Genomic DNA, 27,977 nt, shown 5'->3' on the forward strand with positions numbered 1-27,977 from the left:
GTTTAGAGTATTTATTGTGGCAAAACAATTAATAGATTTCTTTTAAAAGATTTTTCCATGTTTAGGAACAAATGGACTCTGTGTGAAGAGGGGAAAACTATCTTGTTTTGGAAAGAACACTGACTAAGGACACATGCAAAGTTCAAACATCTTTTAAATAGTTTTCTCCCAAAATGTATCATTAGTTTTGTTCAGCTTTTCTAGTTTGTAAACAACTATGTAATCAATGAAAATATATTCAGCCTACCTTTAAAAAGATGTTTCCAGTATTAAGTGATAATAGTAAAATCATATGCAAGACAAAAATATTAAGATCTAGCATGCTTGTCCCTTAACAAGTTCTATTCCAAAATTATATTACATATATTAATTTCAACTTTGTAAATGTTCATAATCTCAAATCTGAGTAGTCAGACAGTGACAAAAAATTATTAAGAAACCGGACAACCTTTCTGTATTGTGAATGCCATTCATTTCAAACATTACTTGCTAGTAAAGTGCTGTTACAAGCAAAATGAAATTGTTAGTGTCTATTGAAAGAAGATGACATTTTAGTAATATTCAAATTGTACTTGTTTTTGGCAAATAGTTAAAAGCATAGACATGTTTGTTTAACCACCCAAAACTAATTCAGTATAAATAATATTGGTTTCAATAATTCTATGCTAAAAGGCACATACTAATGTTCCAGCAGTTCTTTCAAGTGAGCTTTTGTATCTAGAGTTTTAATTGTGCTTTTAAATAGTTACTGATTCAGTATGACCTTGAAAGTGACATTTGTGCATGTCTAAAATACCTTCTCACAAATGAATCTCACACTCTGAAGGTGTAATTTTGTTAAGATTAAGATTATATGTATCTATATAACTATGCTTGTTGATCTCTATAGATCTACATAGATATACACATATACATATATTCATACATACACACACAAAAGAGCTTCTTCTGGAACAGCAGCAGAAAGTGCAGTCTATACTTTTTTGACTTGTCTTCATAATAGAAAGTTCAGGTATGAATTGTCTTGGGATTTGTGAGATCCAAGGGATTATTTGTGATACTGCATATGTCCCGTATTACTCTCTTTCCTTACAGGCTGCTTCAAGCTCACTTCACTTCCAGAAGAGATGATTGGCAAATTATTTTCCATGTGATACTGAATAAGATGACCCACACTATCAAATATATGATCTTTGGTTCTCACCTAGTGGAAGGAGCAAAAGAATATATTTAAAGTTAGATTGTTCTTATAACCAGCTGGACATGAGGCTAACACATTAAAATCAAAAGAAGCTTAAACCACTGAACTCACTTGAGCAGGATCATTAGGCTGTAGACAGCAATTCAGATCTATCCTTTGGCCCACCATTAGCTCACAAGAAAAGTAGTGGTAAAGTAAAAAGATTGTATGTCAAACAGGGCTGATTATGCACAGGGGAAAGAAATAACCTTTTATTTTTCTCCACAGAAAAGAGATATTTTTCCCTAAATCCCATTGAGGATTACTTTTTTGATTTACTCTCTCTTCAGAAATGTCACTCAAGACTGCTCTTCTGAGCAGAAGAAAGTAGAATTGAAGTAACAACAAACCTTTTTTGTATCCAGAAATTCATAATTAAAGATAGGGTTATTTTTTTCTAACACTAACTGTTCTCAGAATGTGTTAAGTGTATACACTAATTATCAGCACCTGGACTAACAGTATTTAAGTTCCTCACTGCTACTTCCACAGTACTTCAGTGTTTACAAGTTTTTGAACTTTCAAACGTACTGTAGCCACTGGCTATATTTAAATTAACCTGGATAGAATCAAATCACTTTCACTTCATGGAATGCACCCATGCATTTTGATTGGAATATCTGAGCAGCGCTGAAATTTCATTATATGAAATATTCATACCTTGCCCTCAGGATCCACCAAGAGTAGATGCTTTGCCTGCCCTCCCTGAAGTCCACTGAGGACATACTGACCAGGTGACGTTGTGCTTTCTCGTACCAGAAAATCCCCATCGTTGACTAAGAGGCTCTCTGCTGCTTTCCTGTTCAGTTTGCCATGGTAACAATCTTCATTCTTTAGCTGTTGCTTTATTTGTGGCAGAACACAGAGACCAGCTGTGTTGCTTGTGGCACTCTGCTGAACAGGTTCCGGTAACTCTAAAATTAAATGAAAGGGAATGTATTGGACACTTCACCTAAAACTTCATCCTAAAAGGATGCAAGCCAATATCTTTAATAGCTTTTAAAAAATTCAAACAATTCAGTCTTGAAGCAAACCAACCTTACAGACTGTAAGGATATGCACACATGAATGCTCATGACCCTCCAGTGCATTAGGCAAAATTATCACACCACCTCTTCCCCTACCTTACATGGGAAAGCCTTTGGTCGCTAGGCAACAGGGATTAGAAAGAGGAATTTTTCTGATGCTGTACTAGTTTGGGGTTACATTTCTTTGTATGAAAAAGTCAAATCTTCCCTGTAAAAACAAGATTTTTTGTTGGCTTTTTAGCTTTTCTTTTTTTTTTCCCCTCAAGATCTTGTTTTTCCTTCTTCCTTAACAAGCTCTGAAGAGATTGTCACAGATCATTGGGAGAGTCATGTTGAGTGGCTCCAGCTATGTGCAGGAATGTAAGACAACATAGCCAATGTAGCCAGAAGGGAAGGATTACAGCATGATGCATTTGCTGTTAAAAAACGAACAATTACCAAATGTACTAAAAAAACTGAGTGGTTTGGGATATAGCCAGTCAGACTGCAAATGATTCACAGGCAGGATTCTTCTAAGGAAAATATGAGGGGATACCACTTCTTCAATGGAATTGTGCAACCTAAGACTCCTCAGGATATAGGCAGTTCCTTTTAGAGCATGAGGCAGTCCCAAGTTGGAAATGTCTCAATGGTTACAGATTTCTTTATTGTGTTTCCTTTATTGTCCAGTCCTTTTTCCACTTTCTTGTGTGGAGCCAACTCTGACAGAGAAAACACTGAGTGGGAAACCATAAAAGGCAAAGCTAATAAAGTATATTCAATAATGAGGACAATCAGTAGCAACTATATAATCATTTAACGGATATCCACCACTTTAAGTCCATAAATCAAGTTTGGACATACATATAATTGATACCACAGGTCAAACTGTTTGATTTAGAAATTATTGGATGAGATTCAATGGTCACTTATGGAAGAGATGAGAAAAGACAGTCACAATAATCCCACTTTAGCCTTGCATGCTACTGCCTGTGAAGCAAAGGCATCTGAGGTCATTTCCACCTTAGAGTGGTTAAAACCTAGAACATACAGGAGAAGCCTCTTCCTTGAGGCAATGTGCAGTCCCAAGCTCCCATCATCCTAAAGACTTGCTTTTCAATACCTGTGGCACTCCCTTCATTGTCACCAATGAACTACAGAAGATGAAAGGTTACTCTGCATTTTTACCATCACTGTTTCTGCTCTTTAATCCCTTTTCTCTTGAATCTAACAAGGAAAAAGAACAACCAGGATAGATTTCTTCCCCCATCTTTTCTATATTTCATATGGAAATCCCAGATCTTTCTGCATGCAGAGAAATGAGAAGCCCCCCTCCTAGCAGTGCTTAGACAGGTATGGCATGGCAAAGGGAACCTACTGGCCTGGCGCAGAGGGCTCCCAGGGATCTGTGCTGCTGCTGGACCTCGGGCTGCACAGGCTGCAGAATGCAGGGACTGGGTGTTGATGTAACATGGATCATCAAAGAGATCTGCTTTGTAGGCAGGTTTCACTGAGGTTGCCTCTTTTATTGTCTTCTGTGATCTCTCATCACAATTACCTGTAATTAGTATATGGTATGTAAGTATGCAAAGATTACTTTTCTTTTTTTTTTTTAACTCAGCTTTAAGTAACTGTAAAAGTTGAAATAGGAATGATGTTCTTTTTTATAGCCCACTAAAGTAATTCAGAAGGAAAATAAAAATGCAAATGAACTTATTTTTCCATATGTCTAGAAGGTACCATGTCCAAAAGTAATTAGAATGAAGTTTTCAGAAATGTTCTGCACTGGTCCAGTTCTCCTTCAATGTCAGTAGTGCACCCCCCACAGACTGGAAAGAAATTAATACATATGCCTCTACAGAAACACAAACCATACATGTTATTTATTTCAAAACCTTTTCCTTCCCCTCTGCACCACAAAAAGAGCTTGTGGGAAGCTGAGCAATTCTCTCTCTTGCTATTCTGGTGGAGAAGGGAGAGATGGAGGAGATTGGTGCTTTGAGGCTCTGCCTGGAGAGCCCAAGCCACATCTGTCAGGTTAGGATCCAAGCCTAGGAACAGGATAACAGAATATCCCCTACAGGGTATGAAAATAATAGCACTTCAGCTAGCCAAATAGCAGGCATATTTTTGCTCTTCAACAAACGTTTTATTCATAGATCTATTCATTCATTCTTTTATTTGTTCACCCTTTCTTTGTAGAAACCATTTGATTCTCCTTTCCTTGAATTGGAAATAACACAAGAAACTGAAGTATCCCCTACAGACAGTGTAATGGATCACTTCAGAGCCGTGCAGGTGGGAATTCAGAAAGGACCTCATTGTGCAGTGAAAGAGAGGAGCTGAGGAAATGTGCTCAGGGCATCAGCTGTGGCAAAGGAAGTCCAGAAAGGGATGGAGGCTGATGATCTCCTGGGGTCCCTGAGAGCAGACTTTGCTAAAGGCAAATTGATTCTGGGTACAAAGCTGCCTAAGGCAGGGGAAGGGCACAGTCCCACTGAGAAGCCAGGGATGCTGGAACCAAGGGGCCAGGCTCTGTTGGAAAAAACTGATGCTGATACTTTGGATCTCATTGAGCATTTGTAGGAGAAGGGATATATTCAGAGACAGATAAGTAATGAAGTGTCTTCCTTTTTCAAATGGTATGAAGAAAGGGAATAAAACAACAAAGAGTATGAAAGAGAATTAAAAAAACAAAGAGCTACTGTACAGTATCATGAGAAGTAAAATGAGTAAGTCTGCCAGCAGACATGAAGATAGATTAGTGGCCTTTAGAAAAGCTGTAAGGCTTTTTTGTCTGCCCTCCATCTAGGGAACTAAAAATGACCCACTAAGTAGAACACTTTTCACCATTGTATTGAAAGCCAAGGGACAGCTCTTCCAGGCAGCCTGCCCTGGTTAATTCTGCATATGCACGAGAAGGAAAAGAGAGTACATACCCACAGTTTTGTTTTCTTCTGGACAATTTTCATATATATTGATGAAGGTTGGACTGCCTGTCTGTAGAAAAATTTTAAAATCAGTCACATAAAGCAGTCCCCTAGAAAAACTCAGGTAACTTCAAAACATCCATGCATTAGTTAATAGACATACAGGTAATTAAACATGTTCTTCACCAAAAAAATCCCATCTCCTCAAATAACATTTCACACTGATAATCTTCTTTCTTTAGATGTCACATCTGGACTCCAACCTGAGTGTCATAACTGCCCAGTTATGTATCTAATGTTTAGTATATATACAGTATAACTCCTAGGTAAGAAAGCTCAGATTTTCTAGTAAGTGTCCCTCATCATAAAATCAACTACAAGTATCATGGTTTGAAAGTGAATTGGTTACTAAATTGTTTGAGCAGCACTGAGAGAGAAAGGAAAACCAAAAAGTAACACCTCATGGGAAAAGGGCATTGGCATTTACCTGCAGGGTAACTCTGTGCAACAACACTGGTGAGCATCAGGTGCAAACTCTGGATACAGTAAAACATTTTTAGAATTGGAGAACTGTTGGGGAGGTGGGGACCTGATATGCAGAGTATGGTTCATGTCAGCAAAAAATGGATGGAGCAGTAGCACAGGAACACACAGCCCAGGAGCAGTTGCCACCAGACACAACTAACACCTGGGAGCAGCAAGTTTTTAGACAGAGCCAACTGGATTCCAGCAGGCACATCTGAGTGTGCTCCCTCTGAGCAAAGTGGTGGTGCCTTCTTTCCTGTGTGAGGAAATGATGGTGCTCCCAAGGCCTCACACAGCAGACTGAAATCTGTGCAGCCAGTCTGAGCTTGGCTTGTTTTACTCCCTGATTGGTTTTTATTTCCCACTATGCCAGACAAGAGCCACAGATATCTTTTGCTGATTTAACAGAGTTTCTTGAAACAATCCAAGAGTAATGAATATTGCATATATATTGCAATCAGTCAACGTTGTATGTATAAGTTGTAGAGCATAATGGACAGGATGAAATATTTATTAGATCACAGAATAGGGAGCCAGGAGGTCCCAGATTTTGCAGATGTTCTCTCCAACAAGCCATTTAAATTGGTATCTATTTTCTTCTCAGAGCTAATGAGTGAACAAGGGAATATTACTTGGTCTCCTGAAAGTACTCTGAGGACAAACCAGTTAATATTCAGAAAGTGCTTTGGGATTCAATTATGTACTAAGCATCATTAAATCTAGCCTAAAAAAACCTTTTCCCAGGATAATCAGGACCTGGTTCTGATGTTAATGCCATGCTTTAACACCACAGAAACATTTTATTATTCATTCCCATAATAGGCAGTGAATATTTATCCCAGCAGATGCTGTACTTACTGAGCAATACTGCTTTTTGCACTGGACAGGACACTTAGCCCTGGGGTCTGTCTGCGCTTTCATCCGCATGTCTAACACTCCACCGGTGGGAGGCTCCTTCCCTGGAATTTCGTTGTAATATTCATGATGATCCTCCCTCTCCTGTGAATTCCCAGCTGATCCATTAGCATTTGCTGCCTCACTGAAAAAAATATGGGGAAAAAAAAAAAGAAGCTTCTGATGTAATCAATTGCTTTCTAGTGTAGGCAAACATCCGCAGTGTCTGCACAACACACGGTACACAAATCCACCATATGGAGGCTGTAAAGGGCTTTGGGCTGGAACTTTCAGAGCTGTTTATTCTTCCAGTTACTTCTTCCTGAATTAAAAATAGTTATGGCCATTTGGGATAAAGGGAGGAACAACCATTTCATTAGCACCAGGCAGTCCAGATATATTTTCAAGTCAAAGAAAAGGTAAGAGGAATCTACTGAAACTTTAGGAATTCCAACACATTGTTCATTAAGGTATCAAAATGCTGACCATAAAACTAATTCTTATGGCTTCTTGACTGAACTCTGTAAATCTAGAGATTGCTGGGGGGTGGCCAGACTTCAAGAGAAAAATTAAAACATCATGGCATTTAGTCAGACAAGCCTGCAACTATTCTAGAAAATCAAATATTACTACCAAAAAAACCCAAAAAAACCCAAAAGGCTCATCTCATCAGAGACATTTACCCTGATTTTAATAGCCACAATCAATATTCTGGCTCAGCTTGAAGGGAACACTGAATGACACGAAGAAGAGCACACAATGTTTTTTTTGAGCTAAACCAGAATAATGATAGTTTAAATGTACAGCTGATACACTGCAAAACAACTAGGTGCTTCCTGTACTGTCTCCGGTCCCAAAATAAAAAAAAACTCATCTCAAATCTTACTTCTCTGATTAACAAGAGTATAATTGGATAAAAGGCCATGAGCAGGAAAGAGATAAAGTTCAAGTAGTTGATTATGTGATATGCAGTGCAAGTATTTGATTATGTGATTCATAGTTGTTTGGAAGGGAGTGACTCATTCACACAGCAATATCCGACTCCTCTGCCCAAGGACCATTCTCAGAGGCTGGCTGTGGGTTATGCTCAAGGAGGAAATCTAATTACCCTGTTCCATTTCTCCCTGCTCCTATGCTGCTTGTGGCATAACCTAGCAGGATTTCTTAGGAATAAAAGGCTTTTCCTCTGGTTATTTTCCCCAGGAAAATCAGCCCAGTTTTAGCCGTGGAATGGCAAGAACCACCATACACATTGAAATAAATATAAACTGAAGTTGCATTTATGCAATAAAACCAGCTCTGCTGTGATGCATTAGGCCCTGTTCCAGTGACACTGCCTGCTCAGGACTGCTGTGCTCAGGGTGCAGGTAAGCAGTGCCACAGCTTTACCTACTCATGAGAAGTAGCAGGCAACCAAATTTGGTGTTACAGTAAAAAGAAGCCTGAGAAAAATAGGCATGGCTAATCTGTGAGGAGAGCCACAAATTAGAGCAAGAATTGTGTCCCCAGTGCAATGGAAGGAGGGTAATTGAAATGGGGAATTGTGGTCCAGAAACTAATCTAGGCCTTGTATTTCAGGCAATGTGCAGAGGACAGGGCTTCACACTTTAAAATGCCAGGTGGTGGCTGTGTTTATTTCAGTTCATGAGGCTGATGTAAGTTGTGCCAGGTGAAAACTGAGGCTGCTGCCAGAACATGAGCAGAATAGCAGAAAGGTGAATCAAAATGGCTTTTTTCCCCACCACACACTTTCCAGAGCTGCAGCAAGCTTAAGCTTGGCACAGGTCAGGACTGAGCTCAGTCTCTGTCTGTATGTGTGTGTCTGCTATTTATAGAGCTGAACTTACTTGGGCAGAGTAATTTGAACATTTGTTCAACTTGCATGACTTAAAATAAGGCTGCTTTCTCTAAGGAACAATACAGCTTAATTCTGTGTTCTGCACCTGTACAAATGTCACAAAAATCAATGGAGTTCACTGGAGTAAGCTAATTTTAGTGTCTTATACACTGCACATACAGGCATACATTTGAATTATTCTGTGTCCAGAAAGCATATTCAAAGCATCTTACTTATGGTTCACTCTTTGTAGTGTACTTTTTCCTGAAAAGTACTAAAGAGAAGGAAACTGCCAGTTAAGTGACTGAGAATGTGCTGACCTTTCATTAGATGTAACCAGGCTAGATGGGTTCTTCAGGTACTGTCTGAACCGCAGCTCAAAAGCCTGCCCTATGGTGTTGATCACCTCCTGTGCCATCCCATTGGGACATTCCAGGATGTGGCATGCTGAAAAGAGACACCTTACTTTAATTAAGTAAATGCAGTTTATACCAGAAAGTAGAGACTCAAGCTATATTGCTTATGGCAAGGCTCCTACCCCTCCATGGAGGCAGCAGCTAGTACAGCTTTAGTCTGACCTGCAGATTCCCACTTCATTGCACAAAGAACATGACATTTAAAGCCACAGCCTGCATATTATTACCCCTATACATACAGCAAAGGCAGAAATTGTACAAAGTATTGAGCTGAGTTCAGTAGCTTCCTTATTTTGCAACTCAAACAATTCCTTGTTACATACAAATAAAGCAATCATATAAACACGTATAACAATTGGAAGCTTGTTTCAATACCTCTCTGATTAACAGGGTCTTTTGCTACATATGCCACGTAGTCTGTTGTATCCTACAGGAAAGAAGACAACAAATGTCTTGAATATTGTAATTATGAACAATCCTACCACCACAGCACAGCAATTGCATACAGATAGATACATTTTTAGCTTTAAAGTGCACGTTTCTTTCAGGGAAAAACAACCAGAGGTACAAGCAAAGTAAGCCAAGGAAAATATCAATGACACACTAGTGGCTATCAACACAGCAATTGTCCCATATTCTTTTTCTTCTAAAAAATGCACTAGACAATTTGTCATTCTTTGGGTCTTGAATAAACCATGTGTTCAATTCCAGCTCTGCAACAGGAGTAGAAACACAACTGGTGCCCAGGCAGTGCTGCTCCTTCCACTGCTCCCATGGAGCTCACAGCCTTTCCCATGTAACACATCAGGGCTGTGTGACTGCTGCTCACAGCTTTTGGCTGGGACAGTCCCTGCCAGAATCAATGGAAGATAAAATAGTGCTAGCATACTGCAAAGGACGAGTTTCCAGTGGTCCCAATTGGTAGCAATAAGATTGAGTTTTGAAGGCATCTTAGAGAAAAGTTAAACTTTAAAATTACGCAGAATAAAATGGGTATCTGATCTCAATTGCTCCTGCCCAATTTTAGTCTAGCTACAATCAGGTTAAATTACTCTGGATCTCAAAGCTGCTGCTGAGATCAGACAACCTCAGTATAATCAGTTTTCTGTTTCTGATTCTCTTTCTAGCCAGCACTGAAATAATCCTCTTTTTCTAGTCAAATTGAAAAGGGAACTGGATTAGAAAAATTAACATTTCTAATGATACCACAAAAGCAAAGAGTGGCTTGATAATTCAGTGTTACAGTCAAATTGGTGAGGTAATGAATAACATTATTTTAATTATTAAAGATCCATTTTGTTATTTTGGATCTTTAAGGTGGGACAGGGAAAATGCAATTCACAGCTTAAAGGCATGGTTCTCTTGAGAGAAGATGCAATCAGCTGGCAGGAAACAAGGCCCCATTTGCAATATGCACAAAAACAATCATTTAATAATTCACAATGAATGACACAAGAGGCAGGTCTTATGGCCAGCAGAACTTGGCCTAGATTTTTTTTTTAAATCTCTAAAGTTAATATCAGTAAAGCAAAGCAAGCTAAATATTTCTTATGTGTCTAGTGAACTCAATTTCCTTCCTTTTCTTTTCAAGTTTTTCATAAAGTTCATAAATATTTCAGGATAGATATTTTAAAATAAATCAGATCTAGGGAGTGACTAGAAACTCAAGTAACTGGAGCAGCACCTGGTATTTTTTGTCTTTTTATATTTATGTAGATGCCTGGATGATTTTGCTTTAAAATAAAGTCAGAATAGGCTTAATTATCAGGCAGAATACTGCTACTCCTTCACAGCCGAGAACAACACTGAACTTCACTTAGACCCTGAATGTGGGGCAGGTGGAAAGACAGGTCCTGTGGAAACTGTGTCCCATTTTAAATGAAAGGGGAATTTTGAAAAAATTACCTGAACAAGACAACAAAATTGCCTCTTATGTGAAGGGCCATTAGATTTATAGTTACCACTGATGAGCAAGGCCTCTATTTTACATTATCCTTCCAGTAGGAAGTGTCAGCAGCTGCTCCACCGAGCCCATTTCCTGCAGCACATCTGTGTGCACACACATCTCTTGCTGGCCCTGCCATTAAGCACTGACCAAACCCAGCCCTGTGTAGCCTCTGAAATTTGAAGTCACTGTGCAAGACCAGTGCAGGATAATAATATAAAAAACACTAAAAAGGTAAACAAGCCCCAAGGAATTACTTATCCAATCCAGACAGATGCAATCTGGGTTGCTGCTTACAATCATTACAGTAAAGAGTCTGGAACAGAATAAAAACCCTCCGACTTGAAAACATCCATGAGTGCATGGCAGTGACACTAGGAAGAACAGCCCTGTCTGCAGGAAGAAGGTGGTTATGCTATATCTGTCTCATAGGAGCTGTTTGCTTGAGTCAAAATTAATCTAAAAATTTAGAGGTGCCAGTGCTGACAGCTTTTATGACAGGTATTGGAATTGGATCACAGGGACCACTGAACTGATCAATTCCTATGTTCACATTCTTATTTTCAGATCCCCAAGTCAGAGGGCTTTTGAATTGACTGACACTCACTGATGGGCAACAGGAAAGTTAACTATGTATCTATTAAATAAGCACTGAGTCACTATTCCACGTTTCCTTTTCAATGTCAGTCCCCCAGTTTTCTTGTATTATTGCTCATGATCCAGAAGTGCAGTGTACTCTGTTAGTGCTTGTGGAAGGAAAGGATGAAGCAAAGCATTTTCAGGTAACAATTATTACATGAGTTTACTACACCTGCAGAAGTATATTTTATAAATCAATACTTACTGGGTCACCTCCAGAAGCAAATGAGATGGACTGCATATGATGGTTGGCAATAATCTGAAAAGCATAACAGGCTAATTAAATATGCTCTTGGGCCACACGTTAGAAGAGATCAGAACAGAACAAGCAAGTAAACTCATAACAATCCCATTTATTAATTTATGCATGTATCATTTAGGAAGGAAAGAGATAAAAATAGGAATATTTTTTACACTACCTATTCATGTTTAGCAATGTCTAGATCCCTGAGTAATCTTCCTTAAAGGGTCTTCAGAATTAATTCAACCACCCACTTCTTGTACCCAAAAGGAAGGAAAACCTGGTATCCTAATCCCCTCCTGGAACAGATGTGCAATGGACAGGAGACCTCTGCACTACAGACAAACCCCTAAGAGCCCCTTGATGCTCAGCATGGCACCAGCTCAGTGCAGCATTCCTCAGAGCCAGTGAGCCAAAATGACCTCCCTGATGTTCCCCTGCTCCAGCTTGGAGCCAAACCTGCTGCTGGCCCGGGATGAGATCACTCAGGGAGTGATACCAACAGCTGAGGGAGGAATTAGGTGGGCAAGACAAAGATCCTTATCATATCTGCCAAGAAGGAAGGGAGCACAGCCCAGTTCCAAGCAAACCCAGGCTCTCAGGAACACACCTCAATGGAGCCTAAAGTCTTTACACAGTATAATTGATTGTACACATGTACTATCCAGCTGTAAAATAGCTTTGAATGACACCAAAGCCAAGCTCTGACTTAATAACTATATCAATTTTTTTTTTCCTCCTAGGACTTGTCAGAAACTACAGTCAGGACTAGTGCCTTGTTTATTAGGCACTTTACAGGCAAACACATCCAGAGAAACAGTTTGCCAAGTGCTCAAGGATCCCTCCCCATGGAACACACCATCATGAACAAAAAGGACCTGTGCTGTATGTCAATTCCTCCAAAGTGTTTTTTAAATTCAGCTTCACCAGGCATGCACAGGTCTGCTGAAGGGTGCTGCATTCCCTTCGACAGGCACAGCCTTCCCTCAGAGGCCACAAATGAGGACAAAACTGTAGCATGGAGAGAAGGACACTGATTACATGTATCCTACCTGCTGCGTGTCAGCATTAATCAAAGTGAGGCTGCTTGTTGAAATGGTCAGCTTTATGTTCATGCCAGAAAACTGAAGGTTACTTTTGCCAAGTACAGAAGACAGAAACTTCACTGGAGGCTTTGAACAAAGAAGGAAAAGAAAGAGGTTGTCAGCCCAGTCTGTGAGGGGCAGAAACATATGAAAGTCAAGGAGGTTTTATGGTATCTTGTTGAGACTTTCAATGGAGCAAGGATAATGGCTTGATCAAATGCAAATAGATCTTCTAACAAACATCAGCTCTGAATGCAATACTGGTAGGAATAGCTTTTATGTCAATAATGGGGAAAAAAATCCCAGTGAGCTAAATGTTATAGCTGGCTCAGTAATTCAGAATGTGCAGTTTTCTTTCTGAACTCTTCTTTGTTTCCAGAGGATGAAGTGTTTCTGAGTAAAGCAAGAAATTATCTCATGTATTCCTCTTTCAGGAGCAAGTTCATTCCTCTTGAGCTCCACAGCTACAGAAGAAAATCTGTAAGTTCTGCTGGACACAACCCAACAGCAACCACTGATGTTGCCCCTCACTGCATCCCAGTCACTTAATAAAATCCATTGCACACTGCCATTTTAGTTTAATGTGTTTAATTTTTTGTATATATAAATAAGCAGCAGATAATCTTCCAGTGAATTAGCTCCCTCTTGCAAACCAAAAAAAAAAAACCAACCCAATTCCAATAGTTTAGCAGTCAAAGCTTAAAACTTATAAAGCATCATGCACTGCAAGGGCTGGTAGAAGCAGGAACTCTGGGCAAAGCATTAATCCTGAGAAAAATAAAGTAGGGCAGAGCCTCAGCCCCAGACCAAACAGGCTAAACACACTGCTACCAGCACTTCCATGTTATCCAGGCTGAGTTCAGATGGATTAAAATGCACTAATTCCAGCATGGACTGAAGCCTGTTAGAGAATCATGTATCCAGCTTATCAAAAGCAGATATAGAAAAATAATTGCTGAGCTAAAACAGGATTTACCTTCCGCTTTTTTATAGCTCCATTTGTACCCGACACAGCTTCACACAGTCGGCTTATTGCTTCCCTGCAAACAAAAAATACAGCACAAACCATTGGATCATTTCACATGCACCATCTGTAACAGAGCCAGCAACTCTGCAATTTATTGTTATCGGCCCACTTATAAACTCTTAAATCTTCTGGAAGGTCTCTCACAGTTGTTTTTCCTTCTTCTTTCCTCCCACTGTTAAAAAAAAAAAAAAAAAAAAACAGAAAAAAACAAGCAAAAGAACTATTTAACAAAATACAGTGATTCAGCAGCCTGGTTTGTATTTTTTTCTTTACCAAACCCACCCATTTGATCTTATGAAAATTTATTTAATGAAAAAACTTCAACCAGAAGACAAGCAACCTAATACTTTCAAAGCCTTTTTTTCAGAATGGTTTATAGATCCCTTGCATGGCAGGAGGGGGTCCTCCCTGCTTAATCCTTCCTATTTAGCACAGCAGGTGCATGCTGAGTGAGCCCAGCTGGGTTCTCTGATTGACTTTCTGGGGTTTGGGATTTCTTTTTTTAAAAAAAAAAAACAACAAAAAAACAACAAAAAAACAACAGAAACAACAGAAGAAAACCCAAAACAATACCCCTCCTCAAAAAAAAATCCAAAAAAACACAATAACCCAAACAACAGTGGAGGGGTTGGGATGTAAAATCAGCTTCTCCAGTTCCGTTTCAGAGCTATCAATCCATATCTTCCCATCTCTGGTAGGAATGTCCCAAACTAGACCTTCTCTCTAGCCACCCATTCTCCTCTGCAGGTTCCTCTCAGTTCAGGCAGCAGAAGGGTGAGGCATAAAGCACACACAGTGCCCATTTCTAGATGAAAGATAAATCCACACAGGATGACAGAGTGCTGCGCTGTGCCTGTTTTCCACACTTGAACAAGGCACATTCTGGCCTTTGCTCAGGCAAGTGACTGGTTTGGACACACAGCACAGCACTGATGGCCCTGGTCAAGGTCAGCACAGCTGCTGGGACAAAACCTTTCTGCTGGCAGCTACAGCCTTTCCCTCACTGATAGCTACTGCTTTGAAGCCAACAGGAAAATGGGCTGGGGTGTGCTCAGCAAGTTTCCATAGCCTTGCCTGGACATCCCGGTTGGAGCCGCAGCCCTGGCGTCTCCTGCTGCCCTGGCCCTGTCCCACAGGGACTGTAGTGTTCTCAGCCTCTCTCTTGTGGCTGAATTCAGATTTACCTTCCAAAGATGGGATTTTATTTGGTTCCAAAGGGGAAGGGAGTTCATTTAATTGTTTGTTTGTATTATTGAATTATTATCCAAAGAGGTAATTAGGAAACAAGCTGGTCGGGAAATCTTGTCTGTTTCCAGATCCCAGCGTGTGTGTGGGAGGAAAACACCACTGGCCTTCACCTCCTGAGAAGTATTTAGTCCAGAAGGGCTGAAAAGTGTCAGGAGACCACACAACGACAAGAGGCTCCAGCCAGGTGTGTCCCATGAAGGAGTGCTCAGTGAGGAGTGTGGTCCCCAGGACCCTGCAGATGCGAGAGGAAGCAAAGCCAGCCCAGCACGGGTGAACCCCAGAGTCACTGCTCAGTGCCCCTCAGCTGCCACACCAGTGGCTGAGTGCTGGAAGCACTGGAGATTGTGATACACACTGAGGGAACACACTGAGAAATTCAACCTGGATGCTGTCAAATGAATGGAGACCTCACCCACAGCAACATATAATTGATATTTTCTGAGTGAAAACAGCAGAGAAGAAAAGGGGCCTCATTGTGGGTTACACAAGATCAGAAACCCAGCCTTTTAAACACTGACCCTCTTAGCATTTAAAAGCAAAGTACTTCCCCTACACAACTGAAAATATATTTTATTAAGCAAATTTCTGATACCCTTCTTGGTTAGCTCCCGTTTTATTCAGCTGTTACCAGAAGGAAGGCCAAACATGACCAAAAAAAAAAAAAAAAAAAAAAAAATGAAAATATATTTTATTAAGCAAATTTCTGATACCCTTCTTGGTTGGCTCCTGTTTTATTCAGCTGTTACCAGAACGAAGGCAAAAACATGACCCAAAAAAAAAAAAAAAAAAAAAAAAGAGGAAGGCATCCTGCAGGATGATCTTGCAGATTCCAATATTCAGCTTGGAAAATGAGAACTCATCTTCTCATTCAATATTAAAGGAAATTAAAATCAGAGCCAAGACATTAAGGCTACTTGGAGCCTTCAAGTCTAGCCTTACCTAGAAAGAAAACCAGATACAGAACAAATCGGGAAAACAGGGAAGTTGTCTCTTTTGGTGACAAATGAGTTATTGCACATCAGGCAGCCCATGTGAAATCAAGAGTTGTAGGCAGAGTTGCCAGTCACAGAGCCTGTCCTCATACAAGCCAGTGTGGTGGCTGCCCACTTCACCATGCTCTGAAGCAACTGTCCAGTAAAAAGAAACCAAAAAGTAGCAAACCATTTCCACTTAATAGTTTCTATTACCTGTCTTTGGTAGGGGAAATAGTTGTACAGACAATTCTTCCTGGGTGATTTTCTAAGTGATCTAACAAAACTTTACAAATATTATTTGAAAGGTGTGAAAAGCAGGAGTTTGGTAACACTCGCTGCTAAAACTGAACACTTTTTACATGCAGTCATTTCCACAAACTAGAACCTGCACCACACACTAGGAAGAAAAGAAACTCTGGATGCACACATGATAAACCAAAATGAGTGACCCATTTTTGGCATCCATAAGTCTTTAAACCAGCTTTTTGGGATATTTTTCAGGCCCACTCAGAAGTACAGTCCACAGGTTTTCCCTGGATCCGCAGCCTGGAGTGAGACCTGTGGCAGACACAGCTCCTGCAGCTCCCAGAGCGTGCCCCTGAGGGAGGGTGTCTGTGGGCAGGAACACTGAGCCACTTTGTTTATTGTTCCCCCAAAACGAGAATAAAAGACGAAAGATGGGCTGATGTAAGCAAGCAAGCATGCTGTTGAGGATTTGCTTTTAAGCATCTAGGGCCCTGCCTACACCATGTAACAGAAAGGGATTATGTGGCTCAACAAAGTTGAAATTAATCTTCCAAACAAAGTCAGCCTTCTTCCAGCAGCCCTCCCTGGCTGCACATTTCAGACACCCCTCACCCCTCACTGCCTGAACATTTTCGAGTTTGCAAGTTAATGCCCCAATCCAAGATACAGAATCTCTTTTCCCAGAAATGCCCAAATTTGATGACTAATAACCAGCTTGATTTAACAGAAGTGGGAAATGTGTAAGAGGAAAAGAGCTGAATGGCTGGACAAGAGAAGCACACATTAGGGTCCAGCAAAGGCAGGACCTGCCACAGCACAAGGGTGACAACCCAAACATGTCTTGTATCCAGAGCAGCAAGCATTAGGTTAACCATTACAAAAAAAAAAAAAAAATACAAAGACCCTCAAGCAGAAGAACCTGTTAGACTTACTGTTATTTTTTGGTGTTACTTTGGTCATCTACATGGAGTTTGAGATCTCAGATTTCTGCAAAATGGGAGTGATGTCCCTAAGAAAAGTCAGGTCATGGGCAGGCAACAGCAGAGCTGGAAAACTTGCAGTGGAATCTCCTCTGCCAACCTCCTCTCCCCACAGCCACCGAGGGTAAAAGCACCTCAGTGCCCAGCCCTTCTCCTGCTGTGCTGTGGTCATTTGGCCACACAGCACCTCTGCATCCCATGGTCAGCACCAGAGAGGCCACTTTCTGCCTTCCCTGACCATGTGCCTGCCAAGCAACTGAAAATGCAAGTCCAGCAAGCAAACAGAAAGTAAATTCTCCATGTAAACTCCTTTGGACTCCTCACTGCACTTTGGCAAACAAGAGTTTGTTGATCTTTCCAACATTCATGAGAAAGGTAATAATATCAGTGTAATAATATCATGGTATCTTCAGTTTTAGATACCATGAGGTAACTAAGCATGTACATACACATAAAGCAAGGCAGGATGCAGACATAACTAGAGACCCTTTCTACATCACTTTAAAACAGAAGATGCCTCTTTGTTTAATGAAATGCCATCAAAGTAAAAATATTTTTTACCCCAATTCAAATAACAGGCATGGTTAAAATGGGGTAATTTCCAGCAGCTCCTTGGTTGGTGCATTGTGCATGTGTCTATAAACTTACTCCCCCGAGAGAACAATAGGGGAATAATCAATGTTATCTTTGCTCCAGTCAGCTTGTCATCGATTGAACTTTAAAGTCTGCATGTGTGAGCTCAGCACTTCAGCATTTGGTTTGCAAACAGTTTAAGTTTTGAATTTCTCATGCACAAAAGAGCCCGTTAAGGTCAGCAGTGGCATTTTTTTTTTGGTGATGGAAACATTTCCATTGTTAAGTTTTGACACAGTTCTGCTTAACAAAACCTTACTATCTAGCCCAAATTTAAGTTGGCAAGCTCTTGTCACGCAGTAATTCATATTCATTATTTTCCTGACAAACCAGCCAAAGCTTTGTTCTGTTAGCACAGCAGCACACACACCTCTTGCAAGCAGGAGATAACCTTGCCCTCTGGCTGAGCTGTGAAGAACACATTGGCCTGGGCTGGGTGCACTACATGGCTCTTGGTGTGTGAAGGACCTGCCTGAGGGAAGTATATTGGTATCTCAGGCACTTCTTCATACACACATGCAGGAACTGGGTGAGTGTGTGCTTATACCAGTTGTACATGTCAATAACTGCTGGTTTTGAATATAAAACAAACAGGACAGCTTTCAAGTGAAGTCTATAGGCATTGAAGGATTCATGTTTTTCACTTCCTTTCAGCTGGTAAGTCTGAGAGCCAGCAGGTATAGATGTAACACTAATCCCTTCACCTTGGTTTCCTTTCTCCATGAATTTTTGGATACAAACTTGAAGAAGCAAAACAGCATCTGAAAATCTCCCTCCAGCAGGAAGAAAGAGCTGGGCAGGCACAGAAAGCCTCAACCACACTCCTGGCATCCTCATCACGAACTATGCTAGAAAAGCAGCTGAGAGGACAAGGGAACATGCCTAAGGCCAGGTGAAGACAACCTGCAGCCACCCACCTCTCCAAGAAGCTGTTGAGAGGCTGCTGGGGCTGCCTGACACTTGTCCTGACTGGTGGACCATGAGCACTCAGAGCTGGAGAGAAGGTGATTGTTTTGAAAATTCAAACACTCCCGCACTGCCAGACTTACAAGAATAAATGAAAAAAGAAAATTGTGCTTTTCTATTTCTGATAGGACATTTCAGCCACCCCACAGGCACAGGAGTACTAACAATCTACACCCAGAAACTGGCAATAACCTGCAATAGAAGTTGCAAAGTTCTCAAAAGACCACAAGATATTTCATGTTTTAACCACATCCCCAGCTGTATCTGAGAATGAAACATTAATCTTTTTCTGATTTGCAGCCTAAAAACTTAGGCTTGCAGTACAGATGGAAACAGCTGTATTTCAACATGTTTTCCTTGTGATTCCACTTCCAGCTGAGGCTGGTCTTGGTGCAGATGGGGTCAAGCGATGTCATACATCTGATAAAAATTCCTTGATGACCTTGCTGGATTGAGGGACTGATGGCACTTTCTGCATCAGGTGGGAAGAGGCGTGACAGAGAGACCCATGAGGGTCCTGGCTCTCCAGCCTGGCCCAGCAGCACCAGTGGATTTCCCCCGTGGCCTGGGAGAGCCGTGCAGGCAGCGCTGAGCCGCGTGCACAGCCCAGCTGCTGCTGTCCCCAGCTGGCTGCGGATGTCTGCTCTGTGCTGCCACTGCAGGGGGAGGCTCTCTGAGCAAGCACTGGGAGAGAAATTACGTCTGTGCCTGAAACAATTCATTTTCCAATGCAAATAGCCTATTGTAATGATCAAATAATTCAAATCATCACTTAGGAAAAGACAAAACAAAACATGCAAACTCCTATTCAGAATTGTCTCGGAGCTTGGCACGCACCCTCAGCTTTATACAAAAATTAGCACTTGGGCTTTTCATTCTTGGTCTGAATCTCAGTTTTACACCACCTACCTGGTGACTTGTGTTCGTGTGCCAAAGTCCAGAGATCTCATTGACTGCAGCACTTCAATACAGCCCATGTACTATGGAAAACAGAAAGAGAAAAGGGAGGACTGTTAATATCTGGTACACAAGTAAGAGGAGGATCACAGGAGGAAGCAAATGTGATTATTGTCCACTAAGTTTATGCAGAACCACAGTCTAAATGGAAAATCAAATCAGCCATCCTAAAGCTGCTTCCTAAATAGATCTTGTTTTACTAAAAGTGTAGAGAAGAGCAATAAAGATACCAATGGCTTAAACACCATAGCACAAAAAAAAAGGAAAAAAAAACCAAAAAAAAAACCAAAAAAAAACAAAAAAGGCAAAGCACTCTGGGGATACAAAATCCAATTATTCCTTTTTTTTTCCATTTCTGCTTACTCTCACTTATTAGCCTGTGACACTGAGCTGGGAGGAATACAAGAGGAAATACTGGAGAGAACAGAGTCCTCAGGAGCAGAGAGGCTCTGGAAGCCCCTCGAGACCAATGCACTCAGAGCCCCCATGCAGAAGAGCTGAGTGTCCCTTCAGAGAGTAGGAGGCATTACAGGCCACAAGGAAAACCACTGGCTCCACACTGCTACATGTCTGATGACAAATAACCTCTGCAGAAGATGAAGGATGTGAAGTTGCAATTCCAGCTCATAGCAACAGCCCTTAAGAGCCTACACTATAAACTGACCTGCTTTAAATTAAAGGCTGACTGCCACATGTCTGTTGTATGGGACAGAGCTGAGCCTTTTTCTGTACTCATTTGGGATTTGTATAATACTAATTCTCAGAAATATCAAGGATGTGATGGAATATCCCCAACCATATCTTACTAATCCTTCAGCATTTCTATGGATGTCAATCTCTCTGTTGTTGAAGCAGTCTGATCCCTTCATTTCAACAGGCTGGCACAGGTCTGGCTCTCTCATTTTTCCTCTTGGGACCATCCTGCAGTGCTCACACAGTGCCCGAGGGCTGCAGTCACAGCATGCCTGTGCAGACCTCTCCTGCAGGAAGTCAAAGCCTCTGGGACAAAGAGACAACTTGGAAAACCCAGGCAGGGTCAGGCATACTCTGTCCCTTATCTGAACGGATGGAGGAGGCATTCTGTGTCAGAGAGAGGTACCATATTTAGTTCCTCTGCCTCACTTTGCCTGTAAATCAATTTTTCTACTGGGCCATTCAGAGAGGGTTGGATTTAGGTATCTGTTTCAGCTTTGGAGACTTTCAGAAATAAGTGTGTGAAAAAGAGAATGTCATATGTGCAGTCAGGGATTCCACAACAATTGTATTATCCCTATTTTGCTTTTTTTACAGATAGCAATGTAACCCTTGGGAGAACTCCAGAATTAGGTCAGAGACCTGGAAGGACATCAATAAGAATCTGAAAGGTTGGCAGAACTGCTTCCCTAATGAACATTTAATGACTTTGAGAGCTAGCTGCCTTGTTAAAGATATTCCTGCTTAACAGGAACAAAGCAAATGTGGAAAATATGTCTAGAGCCCCAGCTTGTAGCACAGCAACGACCTCTGATCCTACAGTATAAGGTCAAGCATCCTGTAAGCTGGTTGGCTGCTCCTCTATCCTTGAAAAAAGAAAAATTTAGAGAAGTAGGTGAGTCATATGCTGACAAGTGAGTCCCCATTGCATCCTGAACAGATGCGTGGGAAGCTACTCTAAGCAAAGATGAAAAATCAATATTAGGTTTTTGCATAAGTGACCCTGAGTGAAGCTGAACTTATCAATGATTCACAAAAGACCTTTTTTTTTTCCCTTTAAAAGCCTGAGTAGGGAAGTGCATTAACATGGCACCTCACTGCATCTCTCATTTATTTTAGCTGTCGTTGGTTATCTGAACTGGCACAGCTGGAAATGGCTGAACCCTCACATCGCAGTACGAGGGCACAGAGAACCAGCAGAGCCTTGGGCAGGGGGACAATGTGGGGCTGGGGCAGAGCAAGTCAGGGTCACAGAGCCTGGGAGAAGCTTATGGAGCACACAAAAGGACAATGGGATACCAGAAGCCTATTCAAGAAAACAAAAGATGCTCTCCAAGGAGGAAAAAAATTAACAATAAACAAAAATATTAACCCTTCCATAGCAAAATATGAGAAGCAGCACAACCAATGCATGACAGGAAGGGGAAGGCATAAGAGAAGGATAATGTTTGTCTCAGAGACTTCTGCACCCAAACTCCAGTTCAGCTGATGCCCCACTCCCCACCCTGTACACCCCGAACAGCACATGCCAGGAAAACATAAATGGGCTTCTCTGGTGATGCAGGGTCAAGGCCAGCTCCATCTTTCCTGCTGCAGGGAAGGTTAAAGAAAACATGAGCAGGGCAGCAACCACAGGTGCCTGGGAGTGGAAGGCACAGCAGCCCACAGCTCTTGCTCCAGTGCAAGCTATTCACCAGGCGCTTTTGTGAAAACCAGGTCCAAAGGTGGTGTTCAGGGAGGGGTGTTCATCTTCTGAAGCCCACAGAGAGGGGCAAGGCCCAGTTCACTGAGCTGCTAGGCAAGCTGGGGGAAGCTGGACACAGGCCCAAGGGTGCACTAACCAGCCGGGGGCAACAAGCACAGATGTAACTGCAGAATTCAGCTACCTATAGAAAAATAGAACAGCAACAGTGAAACAAGCCAAGTGCTGAAGACCTGACATCACTAATGAAAGAGGATGCTGAACCCACTGTTCTGTCAGCAGCAGGATGGAGAGCTCTTGCCAAGACAAGCAGCAGCTCTTAGGAAGGGAGGGAAAGGAAATACTCACTGGCCCCTGCTGGAAAGGGAATGGCCCCACTAACGGCAACATGTGCAGAGATATCCCATCTGCCTGCAAAGGGCTGTGAGAGCACTGGCACCACGGACTGCTTTGTCCCTTGGTGTTTGAGCACAGAGGGTGATCTGGGGCTGGCTTGCGTTTCCCCACACCACCAGGAGAGAACAGCAGTTATTGAAGATGCACACACCTTCTCACATCTATTTACGTGAGATGACAGAAAGCGACTGCAAACAGGATGAGGGGAGGAGATGAGAAGGCACCAGGCAGGGTCCCTGTGAATAAGCAGCACATGGCAGGACAATGCAGAGTGCCAGGCTCAGGAGGCTGTTGTGAGATTTCTCTGCTTTCACGCTAGCAGGAAGGTAAAGTGATGTCTTCCCTCCATGTACAACACCAGAAGCCAGCCAGGGATGTGAGGAAGGAGCAAAGCATGATTAGTGTAGTTTTTGTAAGGAAGTTTTCTCAGCCCTTCCTTAGATGGTGCCTGTGGTAGCCTTGGGCTGAGAAAGGCACTGTGTCCGCTGGAAAGCAGGGACCACCAGAGCTCCCCTGGCAGTGGCACTGCTCCTGCCAGCACACAGACTGCACTGTGCCAGTCAGCTCAGCTGCTCGTCCTGCCTCACACAGCAGGGCTTACTGGGCTGGGGTGAGTGCTCTGTAACTCTGTAAGCTGCCACTAGTCAGGCAGCTAATGAAGATCTTTGGCCCAGGTTTGCGCCCTGCCAGACATTCAATTGGCTCATTCCTCAGTCTGAACCACACTGGTTTCCTCCAGCAAACACCAACCCCATCCAGATCCTAAAGCAAAGCCAGCAGAACCTCTGCCATCCCCACCACAGGAAGCAGAGAGGCCAAGGCAGCCCACAGCAGCAGTGCAGCAGTGCACACCGCTGCAGATGTGGGTGGTAGCCCCAGGGCACCTGTGAGACAGCACAAAATCCAGGCAGAACCAGCTGGAAAACAACTAGCTACCTTCAAGGATTAAGAGAGCCCATTAAAGATCATTAAGCACGAACCTACACCCTCCCAGTAGTTTGTCAGTGCTAGCCTAACTCTCCTCATGTTCTTGCTCTGCTCTCATCTCCCCCCTGCAGCAGCAGCAGCGGTGCAGGCAGACAGACAGACAGACAGGCCCTTGGTCTGTTCCGCTCCTCATGCCCACGCAGCACAGCCTCTTCCCTGAGGGCAGCAAGCCAGGGCTTTTTGTGAAGAACAGCTTTTGATAAATGAAATTTTTTCTGGGGAAAGTCTGACCCTTTCATTCACAGGTTTTCAATTTTTAAATATATCCTGGGGGGGGGGGGGAGGCCCCAGGGAAAAATAATAAAAAGGGGGGGGGGGAAGCCCCAGGGAAAAATCATAAATACAGACATATAGAAATATTTTAGTTTTGTTTTCTGAAAAAGAACACTTTCTGCAGCACTGCACTCAAGCCAGGTCTCTAACAGAATCGCTCCAACCCACCCTGTCCCTGTTCTCCGGCTGTGATAAAGCAAACGGCCTGAACACACGCAGGTTCCTGAGGGATCGATTCCCGGAGAGGCGAGTGCCCCGCAGGCGGTGCCGGGCCGCATTCCCGTGGGATGAGGCTGCAGGGCTGCCCAAACTCCAAACCCCAAACCCGAGCCCGGCAGAGCCAGCACCGCCCCGGCACCCCCGGCTCATGATTCACAGCTGCGGCTCCGAAGCCGTGAATCACCGAGCCCGTCTCCTTCCTGCGAGAGCCCGGCCCTGCACACGCGTGTAGTCATTCATCCACCGCGGGCCATGCACAGCAGCTCTCCGGGGCCACGGAAGTGGCTGCAGCTGAAATACCACAATATTTCCCTGCCCTGAACATGGAAGAGCCGCTGGTGGCAACCTAGGACCAGGAAAGGGCTGCGCTGGACCCCCTTCCCCGCACAGAGGCAAGGAGCTCCAGGCTGACCTGTCACATCCTCCAGGGACACTGTGCAGGGCACTGGTGCCCACGTGTGCTTTCAGGGTGCAGTTCACGTAACTCTGAACTACCATGCTGGAAATGGTCAGGGTCCTTTTAATCTAGAGACATGTGACTGATTTTAGACATATATGATGGCATATCATTCATATCTGTATGCATTCACCATCAAACCAGTAGAGAGGATCAACCTGTACATTGCTAAAAGCCCTTTAAGACACAGGATGCTGCAAACAACCTTTACCATATTATTTTAAAGTATCTGGCAATAGTATTTCCTTTTCATATTTTAGTTAAATATTTTTTTAAAACCAATCATCTTTCAAAGACTCATGCTTTGATTTAAGCTCAGGTACAGAGCCTTACTCCATGTTAGATCCAGTAAACATCATCCTTGCTGTTCTCAGAGAAACCACTGATGCAGGACAGTGCTGAGAGACAGAGCTTATCCTCCTTCTCAGCAGCAGCCACTTCCCTGGCACTCCCCAACAAGCAAGAGAGAGGATAGCAAGTGCCTCTTGGAATATTCCTCAGGCTCATCACAGCCATAATAAACACCAGCACGAAAGATAAGTGCCATGACCACTATGGGTACTATTCAAAGACAAGCTCGGCTCCAGATGGGCAGCATTGTGGGAAGGTTTTTAACAGGTAGGATGCTTTTAATGGGTAGAAGGTTTTTAACGGGTAGAACAAGGACATGGTAAATATCCCCCTTGTAAAGGCTGCAGTAATCTGCATACAAAGTATGTTTTGAAACACAACAGCATGAGTTGTCCAGGCTTCTCTTAAAATATTAGTATTTGGGCTCTTTGTTACTTGCCCTTTGGGAGCATTTTGGGGGACCAGGTGCTATTATGGGTCTCAGCTTCCTCAGCAGGCCCGGGTGACACGTGGCTGTGACACAGGTGCCCTGTCACCACCAGTCAAGCCCAGCCACAGCTGCCTCCCCAGGGGATGCAATGGGCCCAGCATGGCCCCTTTTTAAAATAACACCAAGAAATTTCCTGCCTCAGTCCAGTCTGCAGGGGACAGCTTCTGCCCTACGACATTTCTTTGATTCACCTCATTATTGTCTTTCTAAAATAACTGTAGATCCTCTCCATGTAATTGCTGAATCCTCCTCATACTCTGATTAAGCTGCTAAGGCCAAAGATCTCTGGCAGCAGCAGTCCCAATAACGTAGACCTGACCTGCCTCCTAATAGGGTCTCTGTGGAGATCCCAGTAATCCCATACCCCAACAGGGCACAAGAAGCTGCATGGGGAGAGTGTGTGCCTCCAAACACACAGGAGGGAGGGCAAGGGCCAGGGCTAGAGGGTAAGGATTGGAAGCAGCTCGCCCAGCCCTTGGTCTCTTGGCCCCACTTTGCCTTCAGGTGAGACCATCCCTCTGCACCGTGGTCCTGCCATGCTGCAGCCCTGGCCACTTCCCAGCCCTTCTGAGGCTTCATCACCAAATCCTGAAGAAGCCTGTTGGTTTCTGGGGAAATGAGTACCTGGCTCCTGCTCTCACCTTGCACATCCCCTGATGCTGAAACACCCGGACCCCCATGTTACTTATTTACCAATTTGCTGCTGCTATTGAAAGGGCTAGTTAAAAAAAACACCAAGATTTTGGCTGGGACATGTCCGCAGTGTTCTTGCAGCTCTCCTTGGGCTGGTTCCTGCAGGCCCACAGCTATAGGAGAAACATATCCAGGAAGATGAAGGGAAAAAACATCTCCCTGTTGCATTGTGGTACTCCTGCCAGTGAACCCCCTTCTGAGATATTGCCCACAAAAGGAAGACCAGCAGAAAACCATACTGGAAATACAACATGGGCAACACCTGCCCCACAGCCTCCCTGACAAATATGTCAGCAGCATGGGCCAGAACGCACCTAATGCCTGGAGCCGCTCTCTGCGAGGGATGGGAGGCCCTTTCATGGGCCTCCTTTTCCCTCCAACATGCAGAGTAACCCGTTTTAGCTGCAGCTCAGCAGCACTCCTCAGAGAGTCTACAGACAGTCCTTTGGAACTGGATGTTGTGTTACCTCTGGAAGCAGCTGGGGTGCTTTTAGCTCCCTCAGCGCAATGCCACAGCCCTGTGTACACCAGAAGATAGGAAATACTGGGAGAACTCACTGGTTTGGGGCATGGACTCTAGAGGCAGGAAAATGGAGGTCACCCAGCAGCCAGCTGAGCTGTTTGCTTTGTCAGAGAATGGAAGCCCATGGAGAAGTACTCACCCGCACGCTGTAGGTGGTTCCTGGCTCCTGGCTGTACGTGCTGTCACTGCTCTGGGCCAGGCCCCTGTCCTGCCTGCCCACAGCAGCGGCCTCCTCAGCGCAGTCCCCCGCTGCCTTTGGCGCTGGGAACAGCTTGTCCAGCTCGGGCTGGGGGTACGAGGCCGACAGGCAGCTGATCTCAGGCGAGGCTGGGCTGCTCGGGATGGTAACGCACTCCGTGAGTTTAATTCGTGGCACCTCTTTGGTTCCCAGGCAGAAGCTTTTCAGGCCCGGCAGATTTGACGGGTTGGCAAGTTTAATGTTGGCCATCCGGGGGATCAGCGTGCACAGCGTGGTGCAGGTGTCCTGTGGCCCCAAGGAGACATCTTCTGTCAGTAAATTGGGTGTTGAAGAATGGGAAGAGGAGGAAGAACCTTTGATATTTAAAGACGTATTTTGTGTACCTTCATCTAGGGAGGTTATGGAATCATTCCTGAACCGGCTGTACTTAGCCCTGTGCAGCATTCCTGGATGTCTGAATAACCCTACATACAGGACGTGTCCACCGAGGCTCTGCTGGCTGCGTTCTCTCATAGCCTTGGCAGGTCTGTAACTGGATATTCTTGCATAAATTAGCTCTTGTAGATAAATTATATGGAAATCAAGCAAGTCAATTTTCAAAACAGAAACCTATTGGATATTTTTGCTGACTCCCTCTTGAATGGTTTATTTTCCTCAAAGATCAAGGCTTAAAACTGCATGGACATCTGGCATTTTGTAAGCAGAAATAAAAGCAGCATACAGGAAAGATGAAGAGCCACTATCCAAACCTGCCTTCATTGCTGCCTCAAGCCAGGCACTAAATCCCACCTAGCTCTGAAGATTCACAGCTGTAGCATCAATAATTGCAGAGTCCTGGCTGCAGCGAAAGCTCAAGCATATTCCACACAAAGCAGAGCAAGACAGCTACAAGCCCAAACGTATTTTCAGACCGGCATGAACCCCGTAAGGTGCCCGGCTCTGTGCACTTCCACCGCCGCTGCCCCAGAGGCGAAGAGCATCCCTGCGCTGCAGCTCCTGCCCCGCCGTCAGGCGCAAACCCAGGATTCTTTCGAAAAACACTGAGCAGCGTCGGTCTGGCTAATTCCTCCTGGAAAGTCCTTCAGCACCATAATAATCCCGAAACAACGGAATATTCCTGCGGCTCCGGGGCCGTTTCCCGCAGCGCCGCGGGGCAGCGGCTCCGCAGCGCCCGGGCCGCCCCCGCCGCAGCCCGGCCGCCGCC

General features: G+C 43.5%; 1 protein-coding gene across 1 annotated transcript; it reads right to left on the reverse strand.

Moving 5' to 3' along the window:
- On the reverse strand, window positions 1-27,491 carry SHC4 (SHC adaptor protein 4). The gene is made up of 12 exons (XM_041418680.1): window positions 26,714-27,491; window positions 19,743-19,813; window positions 13,736-13,799; window positions 12,727-12,846; window positions 11,639-11,692; window positions 9,225-9,276; window positions 8,754-8,880; window positions 6,561-6,741; window positions 5,187-5,247; window positions 3,626-3,805; window positions 1,901-2,154; window positions 1-1,204 (listed from the first exon to the last, which is right to left on the reverse strand). Exons 1-12 carry the CDS (start codon window positions 27,284-27,286, stop codon window positions 1,049-1,051), a joined length of 1,893 nt encoding a protein of 630 aa, XP_041274614.1. The 5' UTR covers window positions 27,287-27,491; the 3' UTR covers window positions 1-1,048.
- Window positions 27,492-27,977: the final 486 nt, after the last annotated feature.

This window comes from Onychostruthus taczanowskii, unplaced genomic scaffold (assembly GCF_017590055.1).
Source record: "Onychostruthus taczanowskii isolate IOZ18803 unplaced genomic scaffold, ASM1759005v1 scaffold6, whole genome shotgun sequence".
NCBI lineage: Eukaryota > Metazoa > Chordata > Aves > Passeriformes > Passeridae > Onychostruthus > Onychostruthus taczanowskii.